Source organism: Lampetra fluviatilis, chromosome 48 (assembly GCF_964198595.1).
Source record: "Lampetra fluviatilis chromosome 48, kcLamFluv1.1, whole genome shotgun sequence".
Taxonomy (NCBI): Eukaryota; Metazoa; Chordata; class Hyperoartia; order Petromyzontiformes; family Petromyzontidae; genus Lampetra; species Lampetra fluviatilis.
Genome location: NC_136322.1, coordinates 5,865,338 through 5,887,008, shown reverse-complemented (window position 1 = coordinate 5,887,008; position 21,671 = coordinate 5,865,338). Strand labels below are relative to the sequence as shown.

At 49.2% G+C, this 21,671-nt stretch overlaps 1 protein-coding gene across 1 annotated transcript in view; it reads right to left on the bottom strand.

The window, feature by feature from the left end:
- The window catches only part of LOC144948138 (uncharacterized), a 62,939-nt gene that overhangs the window by 31,885 nt on the left and 9,383 nt on the right, over positions 1-21,671 (bottom strand). The window contains exons 6-9 of the mRNA XM_078877567.1: positions 4,434-4,748; positions 1,199-1,459; positions 696-956; positions 193-453 (exon numbers count right to left, since the gene is read on the bottom strand). Coding sequence (XP_078733693.1) covers positions 193-453; positions 696-956; positions 1,199-1,459; positions 4,434-4,748 — 1,098 coding nt within the window. The remainder of the gene's footprint in view (positions 1-192; positions 454-695; positions 957-1,198; positions 1,460-4,433; positions 4,749-21,671) is intronic.

The window sequence follows — 21,671 nt, the reverse complement described above, 5'->3', positions numbered from 1 at the left end:
ACCAATGTGAATCGTGTATGTGTATTTTAAATGCAGGGGCAATGGCAGCATTACATGGTGGTAAAACGTTTTCAATACCAAATTAAGTAATACCACGTGTATTAAACACACTGCTCTTGTGATATATAGTAGCATACACACATTACTGTCTAAATTAAAATAGTCCGATCAACAGATTGTATAGGTGCTTACAAGTTATGTCCATGACCACATTTGACCAATATGAGAAGTACCCATTGGTAGCCTCCACAGATACGGAGTAGTTCATTCCAGGAACCAGGCCAGTAAATGTTGTCAAGTTTGAGTAAATATGGAATGTTGTAACCAAGTTTCCACTCTCAGTCTCTCTCAAGTAGGCCCAGTAGGAGAACGAGTCTAGGAGATCGGTCGTTCCTGAGACTGTCATGGTCGTGGTAGTCTTGCTGGTGATGGTTAAAATGATGTCACTTGACACTGAAATGGCCACATGCAAGCAAGACATTTTAATAGCATGTTTTAGTTATTTTACAATGGCTGAAGCGAATAATGAGAAATACCAATTGCAAACAATGGCAGCATCATGTGGTGGTGAAACGTTTTGAATACTAAAGTAATACAACGTTCAATATACGCAATGCACTTGTGATATATAGTATCATACACAAATTACTGTCTATATTAATATAGTCTGAACAGTTGACCACAACGGTACTTACAAGTTATGTCCATTACCACATCTGACCAATATGAGACAGACCCATCATAAGCCTGCACAGACACAGAGTAGTTCCTTCCAGGAACCAGGTCAGTAAATGTTGTCCCGTTTGAGTAAATTTGGAATGTTGTAACCAAGTTTCCACTCGCAGTTTCTCTCAAGTAGGCCCAGTAGGAGTACGAGTCTGGGAGATACGTCGTTACTGAGACTGTCATGGTCGTGGTAGTCTTGCTGGTGATGGTTAAAACGATGTCACTTGACACTGATATGGCCACATGCAAGCAAGACATTTTAATAGCATGTTTTAGATATTTTACAATGGTTGAAGCGAATAATGAGAAATACCAATTGCAAACAATGGCAGCAACATGTGGTGGTGAACCGTTTTGAATAATAAAGTAATACAACGTTTAATATACGCAAAGCACTTGTGATATATAGTAGCATACACAAATTACTGTCTATATTAATATAGTCTGAACAGTTGACCACAACGGTACTTACAAGTTATGTCCATTACTACATCTGACCAATATGAGACAGACCCATCAGAAGCCTCCACAGACACGGAGTAGTTCCTTCCAGGAACCAGGTCAGTAAATGTTATCACGTTTGAGTAAATTTGGAATGTTGTAACCAAGTTTCCACTCGCAGTTTCTCTCAAGTCGGCCCAGTAGGAGAACGAGTCTGGGAGATACGTCGTTACTGAGACTGTCATGGTCGTGGTAGTCTTGCTGGTGATGGTTAAAACGATGTAACTTGACACTGAAATGGCCACATGCAAGCAAACCATTTGAATGGCATGTTTGAGTTATTTTACAATGATTAAAGCAAATGAGAAAGACCAATTGCAAACAATGGCAGCATCATGTGGTGGTGAAACGTTTTCAATACTAAATTAAGTAATACAATGTGTAATATAGGCAATGCACTTGTGATATATAGTAGCATACACAGATTGCTGTCTATATTAATCTAGTCTGAACAGTTGACCACAACGGTACTTACAAGTTCTGTCCATTACCACACCTGACCAATATGAGAATGACCCATCAACAGCCTCCACAGACACAGAGTAGTTCCTTCCAGGAACCAGGTCAGTAAATGTTGTCACGTTTGAGTAAATCTGGAATGTTGTAACCAAGTGTCCACTCGCAGTCTCTCTCAAGTAGGCCCAGTAAGAGAACAAGTTTGGGAGATCAGTCATTCCTGAGACTGTCATCGTCGTGGTGGTCTTGCTGGTGATGGTTAAAACGATGTAACTTGACACTGAAATTGCCACATGCAAGCAAGACATTTTATTGGCATGTGTGGCACAATAGGAATGCAACACTTTTAATTATTTCCTCGTGCAGCAGTGGAATAAAGTGTAGTCTTGTGAATGTCCTCATGTGCTGTGGAGTACATCAATGCACGTGTGTACACCACCATGCGATACTGAGTCGGGTTTGTAGGTGGCTGACAGGGTCATTCAGTAACCTGACCTGTACAACAGTCACGTGGTTAATGGTGACTCGGTCGAGAATTTATGTGTGTAACACACGTGCTGTTGCATTTTACAGGTAAAGGACCCAAATGTTGATTTTGATGGTTAAATAAATAATAATAGGGTTTTTTCCCTTTTTCCTGGCGATAAAACTGAAACCTTTTGCAAGGAATCATGTTCACATTAACCACAATACTTGCAGTCAGAATGAAAACCAAAAACAACACTGATAATTTATGCATTGTCCTTGAAACTGATTGGTCCACACCAGAGACAGCTTTCGTTAGAGCCTAGTCTCATATGCACTTTTGGCGTCATCTGGTCGAACACCGTATGAGAATAGGCTCTAAGGAAAGCTATCTCTGGTGTGGACCAATCAATTTCAAGGAGAATGCATGCATGATCAGTGCTGTTTGAGTAATAAATAAATAAATAAATAAAACTCACCAAACAAGGACAAGAGGCCAATGTAAAGACATGCAGGAACCAACAGACAGTAAGTTGGAAACGGAAAAAGAAATTGAGCTTTCTATAGTTGACCAAAAACTGATCAGGACACAAAGTCACAATTGAATCCAGAATCTGAAGAATTCCACTCACATAAGACAGAAGGTGAACAACAGTAATTCGTAGTAACCAAGGAATATGTATCACCAACTGGTACAGAGAGCAGTGAGACAGATTCAGAGAGTGAATATCAGTTAACTTAAACAACTGAGGGACATATCTTGCTGAAGGCTTTAGAATACAGTGAAACCGATTTAGCTGTAAATAATGAAGAACAGCAATTGAATCCATCAAGTGAATCTCAAAGGGACTTAGAACAGAATGATGAAGAGGATGAGAATAGTCATCACAACAGGAGACGCCACCCTCAAATAGAGAGAAGACAGCCAAAGACACTCACCTATGACAAGTTGGGCTAACCTACCATCGTGAGAAGGAGCCCGGTAGCACAAGGGATAACTGTTGTTTGCTACTGGAGACCAACTACAACATGGGTGATTCAGACAAAATATGAGCGGTGATCATATGTTTGTTAAGTTGTTTAATATTTGTTTTGTAAGTGTTGTGTTTAATATGTTAAAAAGGGGTTACTGTTTTTTCTTCTTGGTTCTTTCGGTAAAGTCACGTAGAAGGGAAGTAATAAAATAATAAAAATTAAACATAATAAAATAATTCTCACGACGTTTCGGAGGCAACACAAGCTTTCGTCTTCAGGTGAAACCGTCACAGCAAAATATCTGAACCTTATATAAGGTACAGATATTTTGAGAATTATTTTATTATGTTTTATTTTTATTATTTTATTACTTCCCTTCTACGTGACTTTACCGAAAGAACCAAGAAGATGAATCCCTGCAGTCACGAAAGCTTTAAATCGAAATTTAAGGGGTTATTGCTTAAGATTAAACATTAAACAAAAGTGGCGAGCAAAAGGTTTCAAGCATTTTGGTAGGGCGATTATTAAGTACCGAAGAGCTGAATTCCACAGGGCAATGACAAGCTGGAAAGGATGTGTTTCTTAACAAATACTGGGGAAAGAATCCTAACCATTTCTGATGAGTAAAATGTGTAGCATAGTTTATTAATACCAGAGTATCTGGTAATTCCAAAAGCATAATACTACGCTGCGTATCCTGTCTCTTTGTGCACATAGAGTTGGAGCTGTAGTTAATACTGGTAAATTGATATAACCCTAATACTGTTTATTCTATAACCATGCCCATGCACCTCAAGTATGACTACTTGCAATGCTATTAAGAATAGAACACGTGTACAGAAGTAAGTTGTACAATGATGACAAGTAAAGTACGTATATAGTACTTTCAGTACAGATAATGGGTGTAAGATATCAATATAAGTAGATGGTATAGATAGACATACAACTTAGGATTAATGTAATATTCGAAAAGTCAAGTGTAAAGGTTTTGATTAAAGACAAAGATGAGTTTAAGGCAAACTGTTATTGAGTAATGGCGACTGGGTTGAGAATTTCTGTAACACGTGCTGAAGCATTTTACAGATTACCATAACAAATGTGTTTGCCCTCGATTTGGAGGACCTGCCCACGTCCTTAATTTCGAGTGTGCAACACATGTTTTTGTTATTTTACAATGATTAAGGCGAATAATGAAAAATAAATTAATCAATACATTTCTTGCCTGCAAAGAACATGAATAGCTTGGGCATGCAACAGCAAGACCACAGGGCACACAGACATATTGACCAAAACACTTCTGCTTAAGTAACCTTGCGAGCAGATGACGGAGGCATCTTCATAGTGGATGCAGTTGTTATCCCCCCAGGGAAGATGACTACAGTCGGAGAGCTGAGTCTCGTAACCAGAGCACCGAACATCGTCGAGCCAGATAGGGTCACTGCCCAATTCAAAGTAAGCATTTGACATGGCAACACCATTGAGGCCACAACCCAGTTGACGACACACGACCATGGCATCTTGCGGACTCCAGAAGTCGTCACAAACTGTTCCCCACTCGCCATTGTGGAACACCTCCACCCGGCCCCGACATGTGGTGTTACTCCCAGCCAGCCGAATTGTCATATCTAATTTAAACACACACACACAAAGTGATACAGTTATTTAACGTTTCGCCTACCATGCGGTGTACTAAATTGTCCCAATTCGAGGTAATGATTCCGTTTAATAATTAATGGATTTTTTTTTACAATGTTATTTGTGAATGTATTGAATAAACTCCTATTGGCTGTAGAGGTCACATGGAATAATTCCTGTACACACAATTTATACGAATGTAGAGGAGTAGTGTGATGACGTCATGTCATGAGCGCTGTAAGGAGACACCTTCGAGAACAGGGGCGGGTCCCAGTGAAGGGGAGGAGCGGCCCAAGTGGTACTTAAGGGGGACCCGGTGACGAAGGCGGGGTCGTTGTGGGAGCCCAGAGTGTGGATCGGCTGAAGAAGGTCTCACCCGCCCGTGACCGGATAGTGTTGGATTAACCCCCGTCCCAGCTCGAGTGAGAGAGCCCGAGACATAGCCGAGGTTAGGATGAGGAGAGCTTGGGAGTCCACGGGAAGGACCGAGTATAGAGAACACCTACCCCTGGTGTGAGCCGAGTGTTTAACCCATGTTAATAAATGGCGAACGCCCTTACAAGAAGTTCCGTCGCTGCGTGGTTCTACGACGCAACACGAATATAAAATAATCGTTTCTCAAACTCACTTTACAATGCATGCAGTGTGATGCAATAATCATTGCATGATCATGTGCCTATTAATTATGATGTCAGAATACGTGTGGCTGAATATTCGAGTTAAAGGCACTGCATCTTGATCGCTAGGCAACATGTTAAAACGAGTATCTACTGGCCATCATGATGAGGTATTGATATATGTTTACCCATATGACTGAGAGGAGTCGTATTAATTTGGATGAGTCTGACTATAGGTGGGAAGCTGACAACCTGGTGACCTGGTGTAGCCAGAACAACTTAGAGCTTAATGCTCTCAAGACAATGGAGATGCTTGTGGACTTCAGGAAGAATACAGCCACACTCACCCCCATCACGCTGCTACCACTGCCAAGAACAAGAGCATACTGCAGCGTATCATCCGCACTGCTGAGAAAGTGATTGGCTGCAATCTGCCTACCCTCGAAGACCTGTACACCTCGAGGACCCTGAGGCGAGCGAGGAAGATTGTGGCTGACTCCTCCCACCCTGGACACTCTCTGTTCCAGCTACTCCCCTCCGGCAGAAGGCTGCGGTCGATCAGGACCAAAACCTCACGCCACAAAAACAGTTTCTTCCCATCCTTTGCTGGCCTCTTCAACAAGGCCAGGGGCTCAAACTGACTTTAACGCTCAAACTGACTTCAGCACAATATCTGCACAATGACACCCTGCCATATTTGCACTATGTTACTCTATTTGCATATTTGTAATTTTATATTGTATATTAGAGCCATTGCATATTTTTGATTCTATTTTATTCAATTTATACATACTTTAGCTCCTTAGTATTAGTTAGACTTTGTACCTTTAGTATAGTTAGACTTGTAAACCACTTATTTAAGATTTAAGATTCCTATATGTTGAATGTATGCACCTTCCTGCCTAAGTAAATTCCTTGTCTGTTCGAACTTTCATGGCGAATCACAAGTTTCTGCCTCCAGGTCAATCAGCACCGGATCTCCTCAGGGCTGCGTCCTTTCCCCTCTGCTATTCACCCTGTACACCAACAGCTGCACCTCCAGTCACCAGTCCGTCAAACTCTTGAAGTTTGCGGACGACACCACCCTCATTGGGCTAATCTCTGATGGGGATGAGTCTGACTATAGGAGGGAAGCTGACAACCTGGTGACCTGGTGTAGCCAGAACAACCTGGAGCTTAATGCTCTTAAGACCGTGGAGATGGTTGTGGACTTCAGGAAGAATACAGCCCCACTCACCCCCATCACCCTGTGCGACTCCCCAGTCACCAATGTTGAGTCCTTCCGCTTCCTGGGCACTATTCTCTCCCAGGACCTCAAGTGGGAACTGAACATCAGCTCCCTTATCAAGAGAGCTCAACAGAGAATGTACTTCCTACGGCAGCTGAAGAAATTTAATCTGCCAAAGACAATGATGGTGCACTTCTATACAGCCATCATTGAGTCCATCCTCACCTCCTCCATCACCGTCTGGTACGCTGCTGCCACTGCCAAGGACAAGAGCAGACTGCAGCGTATCATCCGCACTGCTGAGAAGGTGATTGGCTGTAATCTACCAACCCTTGAGGACCTGCACACTTTGAGGACCCTGAGGCGAGCGAGGAAGTTTGCGGACGATTCCTCGCACCTTGGATACTCTCTGTTCCAGCTACTCCCCTCCGGCAGAAGGCTGCGGTCCATCAAGACCAAAACCTCACGTCATAAAAACAGTTTTTTCCCATCCGCTGTTGGCCTCCTCAACAAGGCCAAGGGCTTAAAATGACTTTTACACTTAAAATGACTGTCACACTTACTATAACATTTTATCTACATAATTACACCTTTACATACTTACAACGTGTAATCTTATTTGTATTTTTGTATTTTAAGATTGTTTAATACGGCTAATTAACATTTTACATTTCGCATTTCATAAGGTCTACTTATTCATAATTTTAAAGATTTTAGCCCTTTAGTATTACTTATACTTTGTAACGTTAGTATAGTTAGAGTGTATACCTTTTATATAAGTTAAGATTCCTACTTGTTCAATGTATGCACCGTCCCACCATAGTGAATTCCTTGTTTGTGCAAACTAACATGGCGATTAAAATTTTTGAAAAAAAAATAAAAAAATAAAACCCTTTCTGATTCTGATTGATGGTCAAGATTGTTGGCTTTCAGATGCGCGTCTGCAGCCGTCTGAAACGATCTTCCAATATTAGGAAGCCACTGGACCTATGCACTTTTACATGCAGGTTGAAGTCCTATTTCTTTAGAACTGCTCTTTGTGTGTTAGTTCGTTGTCCTTCCCTCGTAACTCTGATTAGCACGGTTGGCTACATATGGTGCAAATGAAGTTCAACATACATACAAGGGCAGGTGTGAAATTCTTCCATATGGCTAATTTAGATGCAGAGCAACAACTACAATTTCGCATTCAGGTTGTCAAGCCAGATAACCACGTCAGGAGCAGCGGAATATATCGCTGTGATGTCTCCTTCGTATTTGTTGATCGGGCATTGTGTCGTTATATGTTGTACTGTGTCTGTTCTTATTGACCACAATCGCACACTGGGCAGTTTTTTTTTCCATTTGTGAATCAGATCCGCATTTTCTGCCACGGTTTGTGCAGATACGGCTTAGAGTGGACCATGAGCTTTGTGGAACATCAAACTCATGGATATTCTGCATTAAGTCATTCACAGGGTATTTGTGAGTGATTTTGAACTCCATTCAGCTCTCCATGATTCACCGGGGTTGAACCTGCATTGTATATGGAGAAGCACATTGGTTCAAATGGGCTTGTGTGACTTCAAGTAATGACGAGGGACGTTAGTGATGTGCTGATGAATGGCAAGGCGACTTTCCTCGATGTGAAGGACTCCCTGCATGATTGCAGCTTTGCGGTGGATGGGTGGGGAAGGCATATATAGCAGCACGTGCAGCCAGGTTGTTGGGGACCACTTCAGGGTTCCAATGATACACCACATTGAGGTGTTCAGTTGAACAACAGCAAGTCGAGTGTGACAACTTCTGGTCCATTTGTGCACAGTACACGGTTACAGAGTACACAAAGGCCATAGTTGATGTCCTTAGCACTGGTGCTGATACTTCCCAGCTTGTGCTTGCCAGTTTATAGACCAGGTTGACCCTTGATAATTGTTTTTTACCCTTTTATCTGGCAAAAAAACTGACATTTTTTACAAGGAGTCATGTTTGCATTGACCACAATACATGCAGTCGGAATGCAAACAAAAAACATAACACATCTGGTCCAACACCATGTGAGCCTAGTCTCACATGGTGTTGGACCAGATGACACCAACAGGCGCACAACTCAAAGACAATGCACCATCAGAGTATGAGAGCTCGGGGTAAGAATTTACACCATTGGAACCTCATTTGCCAGTAGCAAAATATTATAGTTTTTTTACCCTTTTATCTGGCAACAAAACTGACACCTTTGATCTACGTTTCATTAACATCCTATTGTGACATATTGGAATGTTGTTTTTATTACTTAATCATCATGTAGGTGTGCCTTCAAAAGCTGCTGATTATAATGCTCTAACGTGTTCCGGTTGTATTTCAAATTCGTATAAATTGCTACATGATGGTATTTTTTAACTATTATTCTTAGTTATATATTTGAGGTTTAGGGACATAGACACAGTTGGCATCGGTCAATATATTTGTGTTAACCCAGAAGAAGTCGACATGTATCTTACCTATAAACGTCACAATTTTGTCTGTCTGTCTGTCCCTCTGTGTATGCTCGCTTGCGAGGGATTTGGCGCTTGGGCCGTGGGGTTTAGGATGAAAATGTTTTGCCGATGGGCACGCCCCCGGCCCCGCGGAGAACTTAGGTATTTCCGATTTTTCGTCCATCGCCTTTAAATCGGTTCGATTATCGATTTAGTGCGATTTTTCTTTATTTATTTATTTACTACTAGCGGAAGTACCCGGCTTTGCCCGGGTGAAAAATATATTTTTTAAAAACCTTACATATATATACACAGATACTAAGGTATTGTCAAAGCCCGGTGGGCTGTTTGTACATTTCTCCACCAACAAATATATAAGAGGCTTTCACAAGTCCAAAAAGTTGTAGAAAGTGTGGGGTAAATAGTTGATGTCAAAAGGTTTCCGAAAATTGCGGTCTCCCCCCCCCCCCTCAAAAAATATCTTTACCCCTCGTAGGTATATATACTAACAACACCTTACATACAACAGAGGAAGTGATATCTATTGACTCTGTAGTAGTATCTACTGACTGTACCGTAGTATCTACTGAGCCAGTAGTAGCTACTGACTGTGTAGTAGTATTTAGTGACTGTAATAACTACTGACCATAGTAGTATTTACTGGGCCTACAGTAGTATCTACCGACTATATACTCGTAACGACTAACTGTATAGTATCTGCTGACTCTATAGTTGTATCCACTGACTATAGTAGTAACTACAAAATCTATAGCAGTATCTACTCACTCTATAATAGTATCTACTGACTCTAGTAGCTACTCACCGTGGTAGTATGTACTGACTGTATAGTAGTATATACTGACTGTAGCAGTATTGACTGACTGTAGCGGTATATACTGACTGTTTTAGTATTTACTATAGCGGTATCTACCAACTCGATAGCAGTATCTACTATCGCTACAGCAGTGTATACTGACTGAGGTCGTACCTGCTATCACTACAGCAGTGCATACTGCTGTGTTGGTACCTGTTATGATGACAGCAGTGCATATTGTGGTGGAACCTGCTATGATTACAGCAGTGCATACTGCTGTGGTGGTATCTGCTATGATGAGAGGAGTACATATTGTGGTGGTGGTACCTGGTATGATAACAGCAGTGCACATTGACTGTACTCATCATTCACCCTCACCATTCACCACTCACAACTCACCCTTACCACTCATCCTCACCACTCACCACTCCCACTCACTATTCACCATTCACCCTCACAACTCACCACTCACCAACCTCCCTCACCAATCTCCCTCACCACTCACCCTCACCACTCACCCTCACCACTCACCCTCACCACTCACCAATCACCACTCACCCTCACCACTCACTCTCACCACTAACCCTCACCACTAACCCTCAGCACTCTCACTCACCACTCTCCCTAACCACTCACCACTCACTCTCACCATTCACCCTCACCATTCAGCCTCACCACTCACCCTCACCACTCACCCTCACCACTCACCGTCACAACCACCACTCACCCTCACCACTCAACTTCACCCTCACTACTCACCATTCATCCTCACCAATCACCACTGACCAATCACCACTCACCACTCTCCACTAACCCTCACCACTCAACCTCACCACTCACCCTCAAAACTAACCACTCTCTCACCACTCACCCTCACCACTCAGCACTCACCCTCACCACTCACCCTCACCACTCACCCTCACCACTCACCCTGACCACTCACCACTCATCCTCACCAATCATACCCTCACCAATCACCACTCACCCGCACTGCTCACCCTCACCACTCACGCTCACCCTCACCACTCACTCCTCACTAATCACCACTCATAACCGCCACTCACCCTCACCACTCACCACTCACCCTCAACACTCACCCTCACCACTCACCGTCACCACTCACCCTCACTACTCACCACTCATCCTCACCAATCACACCCTCAACAATCACCACTCACCCTCACAACTCACCCTCACCACTCACTCTCACCACTCACCCTCACAACAACCACTCACCCTCACCGCTCAGCACTCACCCTCACTACTCACCCTCACCACTCACCACTAATACTCACCAATCACACCCTCACCAATCACCACTCAACCTCACCACTTGCTACTCACCCTCACCACTCACCACTCACCCTCACCATTCACCCTCACCACTCTCCCTCACCACTCTCCCTCACCACTCACCAGTCACGCTCACCACTCACCCTCACTACTCACCACTCACCCTCAACACTCACCCTCACCTCTCACCACTCACCCTCACCACTCACCCTCACCACTCACCCTGACCACTCACCACTCATCCTCACCAATCACACCCTCAACAATCACCACTCACCCTCACCACTCACGCTCAACACTCACCCTCACCACTAACCCTCACCACTCACCCTCACCACTCACTAATCACCTCTCACAACCGTCACTCACCCTCACCACTCACTCTTACCACTCACCTTCATCACTCACCCTCACCACTCACCCTTACAACAACCACTCACCCTCACTACTCATCCTCACCAATCGCACCCTCACCAATCACCACTCACCCTCACTGCTCACCCTCACCACTCACCACTCAACCTCACCCTCACCACTCACGCTCACCCTCACCACTCACCTCTCACTAATCACCACTCACAACTGCCACTCACCCTCCCCACTCACCCTCACCACTCACCCTCACCAATCACCACTCACCCTCACCACTCACCCTCACCATTCACCCTCACCACTCACCCTCACCATTCACCCTCACCACTTTCCCTCATTATTCTCCCTCACCACTCACCCTCACCACTCACCAGTCACGCTCACCACTCACCCTCACTACTCACCACTCACCCTCAACACTCACCCTCACCGCTCACCACTCACCCTCAACACTCACCCTCAACACTCACCCTCACCGCTCACCACTCACCCTGACCACTCACCACTCATCCTCACCAATCACATCCTCACCAATCACCACTCACCCTCACTGCTCACCCTCACCGCTCACCCTCACCACTCACCCTCACCACTCATGCTCACCCTCACCACTCACCCCTCACTAATCACCACTCACAACCGCCACTCACCCTCACCACTAACCCTCACCACTCACCCTCACCACTCACTAATCACCTCTCACAACCGTCACTCACCCTCACCACTCACTCTTACCACTCACCCTCACCACGCACCCTCAGAACAACCACTCACCCTCACAACAACCACTCACCCTCACTACTCACCCTCACCACTCATCCTCACCAATCACACCCTCACCAATCACCACTCATCCTCACTGCTCACCACTAAACCTCACCACTCACGCTCACCCTCACCACTCACCTCTCACTAATCACCACTAACAACCGCCACTCACCCTCCCCACTCACCCTCACCACTCACCCTCACCAATCACCACTCACCCTCACCACTTACCACTCACCCTCACCACTCACTACTCACCCTCACCACTCTCCCTCACCACTCTCCCTCACCACTCTCCCTCACCACTCTCCCTCACCACTCACCCTCACCAATCACCACTCACCCTCACCACTTACCACTCACCCTCACTACTCACTACTCTCCCTCACCACTCTCCCTCACCACTCTCCCTCACCACTCTCCCTCACCACTCTCCCTCACCAGTCACGCTCACCACTCACGCTCACCACTCACCCTCACTACTCACCCTAACCACTCACCACTCACCCTCAACACTCACCCTCACCGCTCACCACTCACCCTCACCACTCACCCTGACCACTCACCACTCATCTTCACCAATCACACCCTCACCAATCACCACTCACCCTCACTGCTCACCCTCACCGCTCACCCTCACCACTCACCCTAACCACTCACGCTCACCCTCACCACTCACCCCTCACTAATCACCACTCACAACCGCCACTCACCCTCACCACTCACCACTCACCCTCACCACTCACCCTCACTACTCACCACTCATCCTCACCAATCACACCCTCAACAATCACCACTCACCCTCACCACTCACACTCAACACCCACCCTCACCACTCATGCTCACCACTAACCCTCACCACTCACCCTCACCACTCACTAATCACCTCTCACAACCGTCACTCACCCTCACCACTCACTCTTACCACTCACCCTCACCACTCACCCTCACAACAACCACTCACCCTCACAACAACCACTCACCCTCACTACTCACCCTCACCACTCATCCTCACCAATCACACCCTCACCAATCACCACTCACCCTCACTGCTCACCACTCAACCTCACCCTCACCACTCACGCTCACCCTCACCCCTCACTAATCACCACTAACAACCGCCACTCACCCTCCCCACTCACCCTCACCCTCACCAATCACCACTCACCCTCACCACTCAACCTCACCCTCACCACTCACCCTCACCACTTACCACTCAACCTCACCCTCACCACTCACCCTCACCACTTACCACTCACCCTCACCACTTACCACTCTCCCTCACCACTCCTCTCCCTCACCACTCCTCTCCCTCACCACTCCTCTCCCTCACCACTCCTCTCCCTCACCACTCCTCTCCCTCACCACTCCTCTCCCTCACCACTCCTCTCCCTCACCACTCCTCTCCCTCACCACTCCTCTCCCTCACCACTCCTCTCCCTCACCACTCCTCTCCCTCACCACATGTTAATGGCGATCCTAAAGAAATCTACAACCTTCGATGATTCCTTTGCGCTATTCAAAGAATCGATTCCTGGCGCATAGGAGATTTCCATTTTTAATTACAGAGTTTTATTTTCATTGTTATGTTATGCTTTAAAGTTTTCAGGAGTTTTTAATTATATTTTAGCCCCGGTCAACGCCGGATATTTCCCATTTGTAGCAGTTTATATCAACTCTATAACCAACTTATATTAAACGGAAATAAGGCGATTCTAAATGAATCTACAACCTTCGATTCCTTTTCGCGATTCAGAGAATCGATTCTTGGCGCGGTCGGTTTTAGAGTTTTAATTACACAGTTGTATTTTCATTGGTATGTTATTTTTTAAAAGTTTTCAGAAGATTTAAAATGTATTTTTCCCCCGGGCAACGCTGGGTATATCGAGTTTATACCACAAAGTCGTCGCCTGACAGAGTTTCGTGTCGAGGCCTAGTACCGTGCAGAGCCTCCGGCCTCGCCTAGATTGCCCACTCGGCTGAGGCTGGGTACTAGGGCCGTTACACCCCCCCCCGCGCAACAATAATACTGTCTAATCGCTATAATTTTATTATCTACCGACCCTATAATAGTAATTGCACACATTGGGGTGGGGGTGGAGTGAAGAGGACGTGAAACTTTGATGAATTTACCTCAGAGTCGCGTGTTAATGCGTGCGCATATTTTTTACAGGAATTAAAAATGGCGTCCACCCCGCAGCGAAGTTGTTGCTACCCATTGCCAGGGGCAACCGCCGTGGTCCGGCGACATTAAATAAATAAATAAAGATTTAAATAAATCATTAACGAGAAATCGCACTAAATCGATAATCGGTCCGATTTAAAGTTTAGAGACGAAAAATCGGAAATGCCTAAGTTTACCGCGGGGCCGGGGGCGTGCCCACCTGCAAAATTTAATCTCGGCGAACCCCACGGTCCGAGAGCTACATCCCCCGCAAGGGAGCGTACGCAGACGGACGGACGGACAGACAGATAGACAGACAGACAGATAGACAGACAGACAAAAAATGAATTATATAGGTTAGATTGCCGACCGGCGCGTGACGAAGCACGCCGTTGCGCATGCGCGAGACGCCGACCAGGACGTTTGCCCCTGGCAACGGGCAGCAATGCCGTCGCTGCGGGGTGGACGCCATTTTTAATTCCCGTTAAAAATATGTACACGCATTAACACGCGACGCTGAGGTAAATACATCAAAGTTTCACGTCCTCTTCACTCCCCCCCCCCACTCCAGTGTGTGCAATTACTATTATAGGGTCTGTAGATAATACAATTATAGCGATTAGACAATATTATTCTAGCGCGGGGAAGGGGCAGCCCCAGCACCCAGCCTCGGCCGGGTGGGCAATCTAGGCTAGGCCGGAGGCTCTGCACGGTACTAGGCCTCGACACCCCACACGTGTCAGGCGAGCACTTTGTGCTATAAACTCGATATACCCAGCGTTGCCCGGGGGAAAAATACATTTTAAATCTTCTGAAAACTTTAAAACATTACATATCAATGAAAATACAAATGTGTAATTAAAATTCACTCACCCCTCTCCCTCACCACTCACCCTCACCACTCACCCTCACCAATCATCCTCACTACTCACCACTCACCCTCACCACTCACCCTCACCACTCACAACTCACTCTCACCACTCACGCTAACCACTCAACCTCACCACTCACCCCTCTCCATCATCACTCACCCTCACCACTCACCCTCACCACTCTCCCTCACCAATCACCCTCACCACTCTCCCTCACCAATCACCCTCACCAATCATCCACACCACTTATCATTCACCCTCACCACTCACCCTCACCCACTCACCACTCACCCTTCTCCCTCACCACTCACCCTAACCACTCACTCCTCTCCCTCACCAATCACCCTAACCACTCACCCCTCTCCCTCACCACTCACGCTCACCACTCACCCTCACCAATCATCCTCACTTCTCACCACTCACCCTCACCACACACCCTCACCACTCACTCTCACAACTCACTCTCACCACTCACGCTCATCACTCACCCTCACCACTCACCCCTCTCCGTCACCACTCACCCTCACCACTCACCCCTCTCCCTCACCACTCACTACCACCACTCCTCCTCACCACTCACCCTCACCAATCACCCTCACCGCTCACCACTCACCCTCACCACTCACCCTCACCACTCAACACTCACTAATCACCACTCACAACCGCCACTCGCCCTCACCACTCACCCTCACCACTCATCCCTCACTAATCACCACTCACAACCGCCACTCGCCCTCACCACTCACCCTCACCAATCACCACTCACCCTCACTGCTCACCCTCACAGCTCACCACTCACCATCACCACTCGCCCTCACCACTCACCCTCACCACTCACCACTCACGCTCACCCTCACCACTCACCCCTCACTAAACACCACTCACAACCGCCACTCGCCCTCACCACTCACCACTCACCCTCACTCACCCTCACCAATCATCTTCACTATTCACGACTCACCACTCACTCTCACCACTCACGCTCACCCCTCTCCCTCACCACTCACCCCTCTCTTTCACCACTCACGATCACCACTGACCCTCACCCTCACCACTCACCCTCACCACTCCCCCTCACCACTCACCCTCACCAATCATCCTCACTACTCACCACTCGTCCTCACCACTCACCCTCACCACTCTCCACTCACTCTCACCACTCACGCTCACCCCTCTCCCTCACCACTCACCCCTCACCACTCACCTCTCTCCCTCACCACTCACGCTCACCACTGACCCTCACTACTCACCCTTACCAATCATCCTCACTACTCACCACTTATCCTCACCACTCACCCTCACCACTCACCCCTCTCCCTTACCACTCACCCTCACCACTCACCCCTCTCCCTCACCACTCACCCTCACCACTCACCCTCACCACTCGCCCTCACTACTCACCCTCACCGATCACCCTCACCGCTCACCACTCACCCTCACCACTCAACCTCACCACTCACCACTCTCCGTTCACCCTCACCACTCACCCCTCACTAATCACCACTCACAACCGCCACTCGCCCTCACCACTCACCCTCACCAATCACCACTCACCCTCATTGCTCACCCTCACCACTCACCCTCACCACTCGCCCTCACCACTCACTCTCACCACTCACTCTCACCACTCACGCTCATCACTCACCCTCACTACTCACCACTCACCCCTCTCCATCACCATTCACCATCACCACTCACCCCTCTCCCTCACCACTCACTACCACCACTCCTCACCATTCACCCTCAACAATCACCCTCACCGCTCACCACTCACCCTCACCACTCACCCTCACCACTCACCCTCAACACTCACGCTCACCCTCACCACTCATCCCTCACTCATCACCACTCACAACTGCCACTCGCCCTCACCACTCACCCTCACCAATCACCACTCACCCTCACTGCTCACCCTCACCGCTCACCACTCACCATCACCACTCGCCCTCACCACTCACCCTCACCACTCACCACTCACGCTCACCCTCACCACTCACCCCTCACTAAACACCACTCACAACCGCCACTCGCCCTCACCACTCACCCTCACTCACCCTCACCAATCATCTTCACTACTCACGACTCACCACTCACTCTCACCACTCACGCTCACCCCTCTCCCTCACCACTCACGATCACCACTGACCCTCACCCTCACCACTCACCACTCCCCCTCACCACTCACCCTCACCAATCATTCTCACTACTCACCACTCTTCCTCACCACTCACCCTCACCACTCCCCACTCACTCTCACCACTCACGCTCACCTCTCTCCCTCACCACTCACCCATCTCCCTCACCACTCACCCCTCTCCCTCACCACTCACGCTCACCATTGACCCTCACTACTCACCCTCACCAATCATCCTCACTACTCACCACTCATCCTCACCACTCACCCTCACCACGCACCCCTCTCCCTCACCACTCACCCTCACCACTCACCCCTCTCCCTCACCACTCACCCGCACCACTCACCCTTACCACTCACCACTCTCCGCTCACCCTCACCACTCACCCCTCACTAATCACCACTCACAACCGCCACTCGCCCTCACCACTCATCCTCACCAATCACCACTCACCCTCACTGCTCACCCTCACCACTCACCCTCACCACTCGCCCTCACCACTCACCCTCACCACTCACCACTCACGCTCACCCTCACCACTCACCCCTCACTAAACACCACTCACAACCGCCACTCGCCCTCACCACTCACCAATGACCCTCACTCACCCTCACCAATCAACTTCACTACTCACGACTCCCCACTCACCCTCACCACTCACCACTCACTCTCACCACTCACACTCACCCCTCTCCCTCACCACTCACCCCTCTCCCTCACCACTCACGCTCACAACTGACCCTCACCCTCACCACTCACCCCCACCACTCACCACTCACCCTCACCACTCCCCACTCACTCTCACCACTCACTCTCACCCCTCTCCCTCACCACTAACCCACAACACGCAACCTCACCACTCACTCTCACTACTCACCCTCACCACCACCACTCACCACTCACCCCTCTCCCTCGCCACTCACCAATCACCACTCACCCACAACACTCACCCTCACCACTCACTCTCACTATTCACCATCACCACCACCACTCACCCTCACCACTCACCCTCACACACTCACCATTCACCCTCACCACTCACTCTCACTACCCACCCTCACCACTCACACTCACCACTCACACTCACCACCTCACCACTCACCCCTCTCCCTCACCACTCACCTCTCTCCCTCACCACTCACGCTCACCACTGACCCTCACTACTCACCCTTACCAATCATCCTCACTACTCACCACTCATCCTCACCACTCACCCTCACCACTCACCCCTCTCCCTTACCACTCACCCTCACCACTCACCCCTCTCCCTCACCACTCACCCTCACCACTCACCCTCACCACTCGCCCTCACTACTCACCCTCACCGATCACCCTCACCGCTCACCACTCACCCTCACCACTCAACCTCACCACTCACCACTCTCCGTTCACCCTCACCACTCACCCCTCACTAATCACCACTCACAACCGCCACTCGCCCTCACCACTCACCCTCACCAATCACCACTCACCCTCATTGCTCACCCTCACCACTCACCCTCACCACTCGCCCTCACCACTCACTCTCACCACTCACTCTCACCACTCACGCTCATCACTCACCCTCACTACTCACCACTCACCCCTCTCCATCACCATTCACCATCACCACTCACCCCTCTCCCTCACCACTCACTACCACCACTCCTCACCATTCACCCTCAACAATCACCCTCACCGCTCACCACTCACCCTCACCACTCACCCTCACCACTCACCCTCAACACTCACGCTCACCCTCACCACTCATCCCTCACTCATCACCACTCACAACTGCCACTCGCCCTCACCACTCACCCTCACCAATCACCACTCACCCTCACTGCTCACCCTCACCGCTCACCACTCACCATCACCACTCGCCCTCACCACTCACCCTCACCACTCACCACTCACGCTCACCCTCACCACTCACCCCTCACTAAACACCACTCACAACCGCCACTCGCCCTCACCACTCACCCTCACTCACCCTCACCAATCATCTTCACTACTCACGACTCACCACTCACTCTCACCACTCACGCTCACCCCTCTCCCTCACCACTCACGATCACCACTGACCCTCACCCTCACCACTGACCACTCCCCCTCACCACTCACCCTCACCAATCATTCTCACTACTCACCACTCTTCCTCACCACTCACCCTCACCACTCCCCACTCACTCTCACCACTCACGCTCACCTCTCTCCCTCACCACTCACCCATCTCCCTCACCACTCACCCCTCTCCCTCACCACTCACGCTCACCATTGACCCTCACTACTCACCCTCACCAATCATCCTCACTACTCACCACTCATCCTCACCACTCACCCTCACCACGCACCCCTCTCCCTCACCACTCACCCTCACCACTCACCCCTCTCCCTCACCACTCACCCGCACCACTCACCCTTACCACTCACCACTCTCCGCTCACCCTCACCACTCACCCCTCACTAATCACCACTCACAACCGCCACTCGCCCTCACCACTCATCCTCACCAATCACCACTCACCCTCACTGCTCACCCTCACCACTCACCCTCACCACTCGCCCTCACCACTCACCCTCACCACTCACCACTCACGCTCACCCTCACCACTCACCCCTCACTAAACACCACTCACAACCGCCACTCGCCCTCACCACTCACCAATGACCCTCACTCACCCTCACCAATCAACTTCACTACTCACGACTCCCCACTCACCCTCACCACTCACCACTCACTCTCACCACTCACACTCACCCCTCTCCCTCACCACTCACCCCTCTCCCTCACCACTCACGCTCACAACTGACCCTCACCCTCACCACTCACCCCCACCACTCACCACTCACCCTCACCACTCCCCACTCACTCTCACCACTCACTCTCACCCCTCTCCCTCACCACTAACCCACAACACGCAACCTCACCACTCACTCTCACTACTCACCCTCACCACCACCACTCACCCTGACCACTCACACTCAACACTCACCCTCACCACCACCACTCACCCACAACAGTCAGCCTCACCACCACCACTCACCATTCACCCTCACCCTCACCACTCACACTCACCACTCACACTCACCACCTCACCACTCACCACTCACCCTCACTACTCACCACTCACCATCACCACTCACGCTCACCACTCACCCTCACCTCTCACCCCTCTCCCTCACCCTCACCACTCACCCTTCTTCCACATCACTCACGCTGATCATTCACCCTCACCACTCACCCCTCTCCCTCACTACTCACCCTCACCACTCACCCGTCTCTCTCACCACTCACCACTCACCCCTCTCCCTCACCACTCATGCTCACCACTCACCCTCACCCCTCTCCCTCACCCTCACCACTCACCCCTCACCACTCACCCCTCTCTCTCACCACTCATGCTCACCCCTGTCCCTCACCACTCACCATCACCACTCACCCCTCTACCTAACCACTCACGCTCACCACTCACCCTCACCACTCACCCTCACCACTCACTCCTCTCCCTGACCACTCACCATCACCACTCACCCCTCTCCCTAACCACTCACGCTCACCACTCACCATCACCAATCATCCTCACTACTCACCACTCACCCTCACCACTCACCCTCACCACTCACCACTCACTCTCACCACTCACGCTCACCACTCAACCTCACAACTCACCCCTCTTCCTCACCCTCACTACTCACCACTCACCCTCACCACTCACGCTCACCACTCACCCTCACCACTCACCCTCACCACTCACCCTTTTCCCTCATCATTTACGCTCACCATTCACCATAACCACTCACCCCTCTCCCTCACCACTCACCCTCACCCCTCTCCCTCACCACTCATGCTCACCACTCTCCCTCACCACTCACCTTCACCACTCACCCCTCTCCCTCACCACTCACCCCTCACCCTCACCACTCACCCCCACGACTCACCCTCACCACTCACCCTCACCAATCATCCTCACTTCTCACGATTCACCACTCACCCTCACCACTCCCCACTCACTCTCACCAATCACGCTCACCCCTCTCCCTCACCACTCACCCCTCTCCCTGACCACTCACGCTCACCACTGACCCTCACTACTCACCCTCACCAATCATCCTCACTACTCTGCCTCACCACTCACCCTCACCACTCACCACTCACCACTCACCCCTCTCCCTCGCCACTCACCAATCACCACTCACCCACAACACTCACCC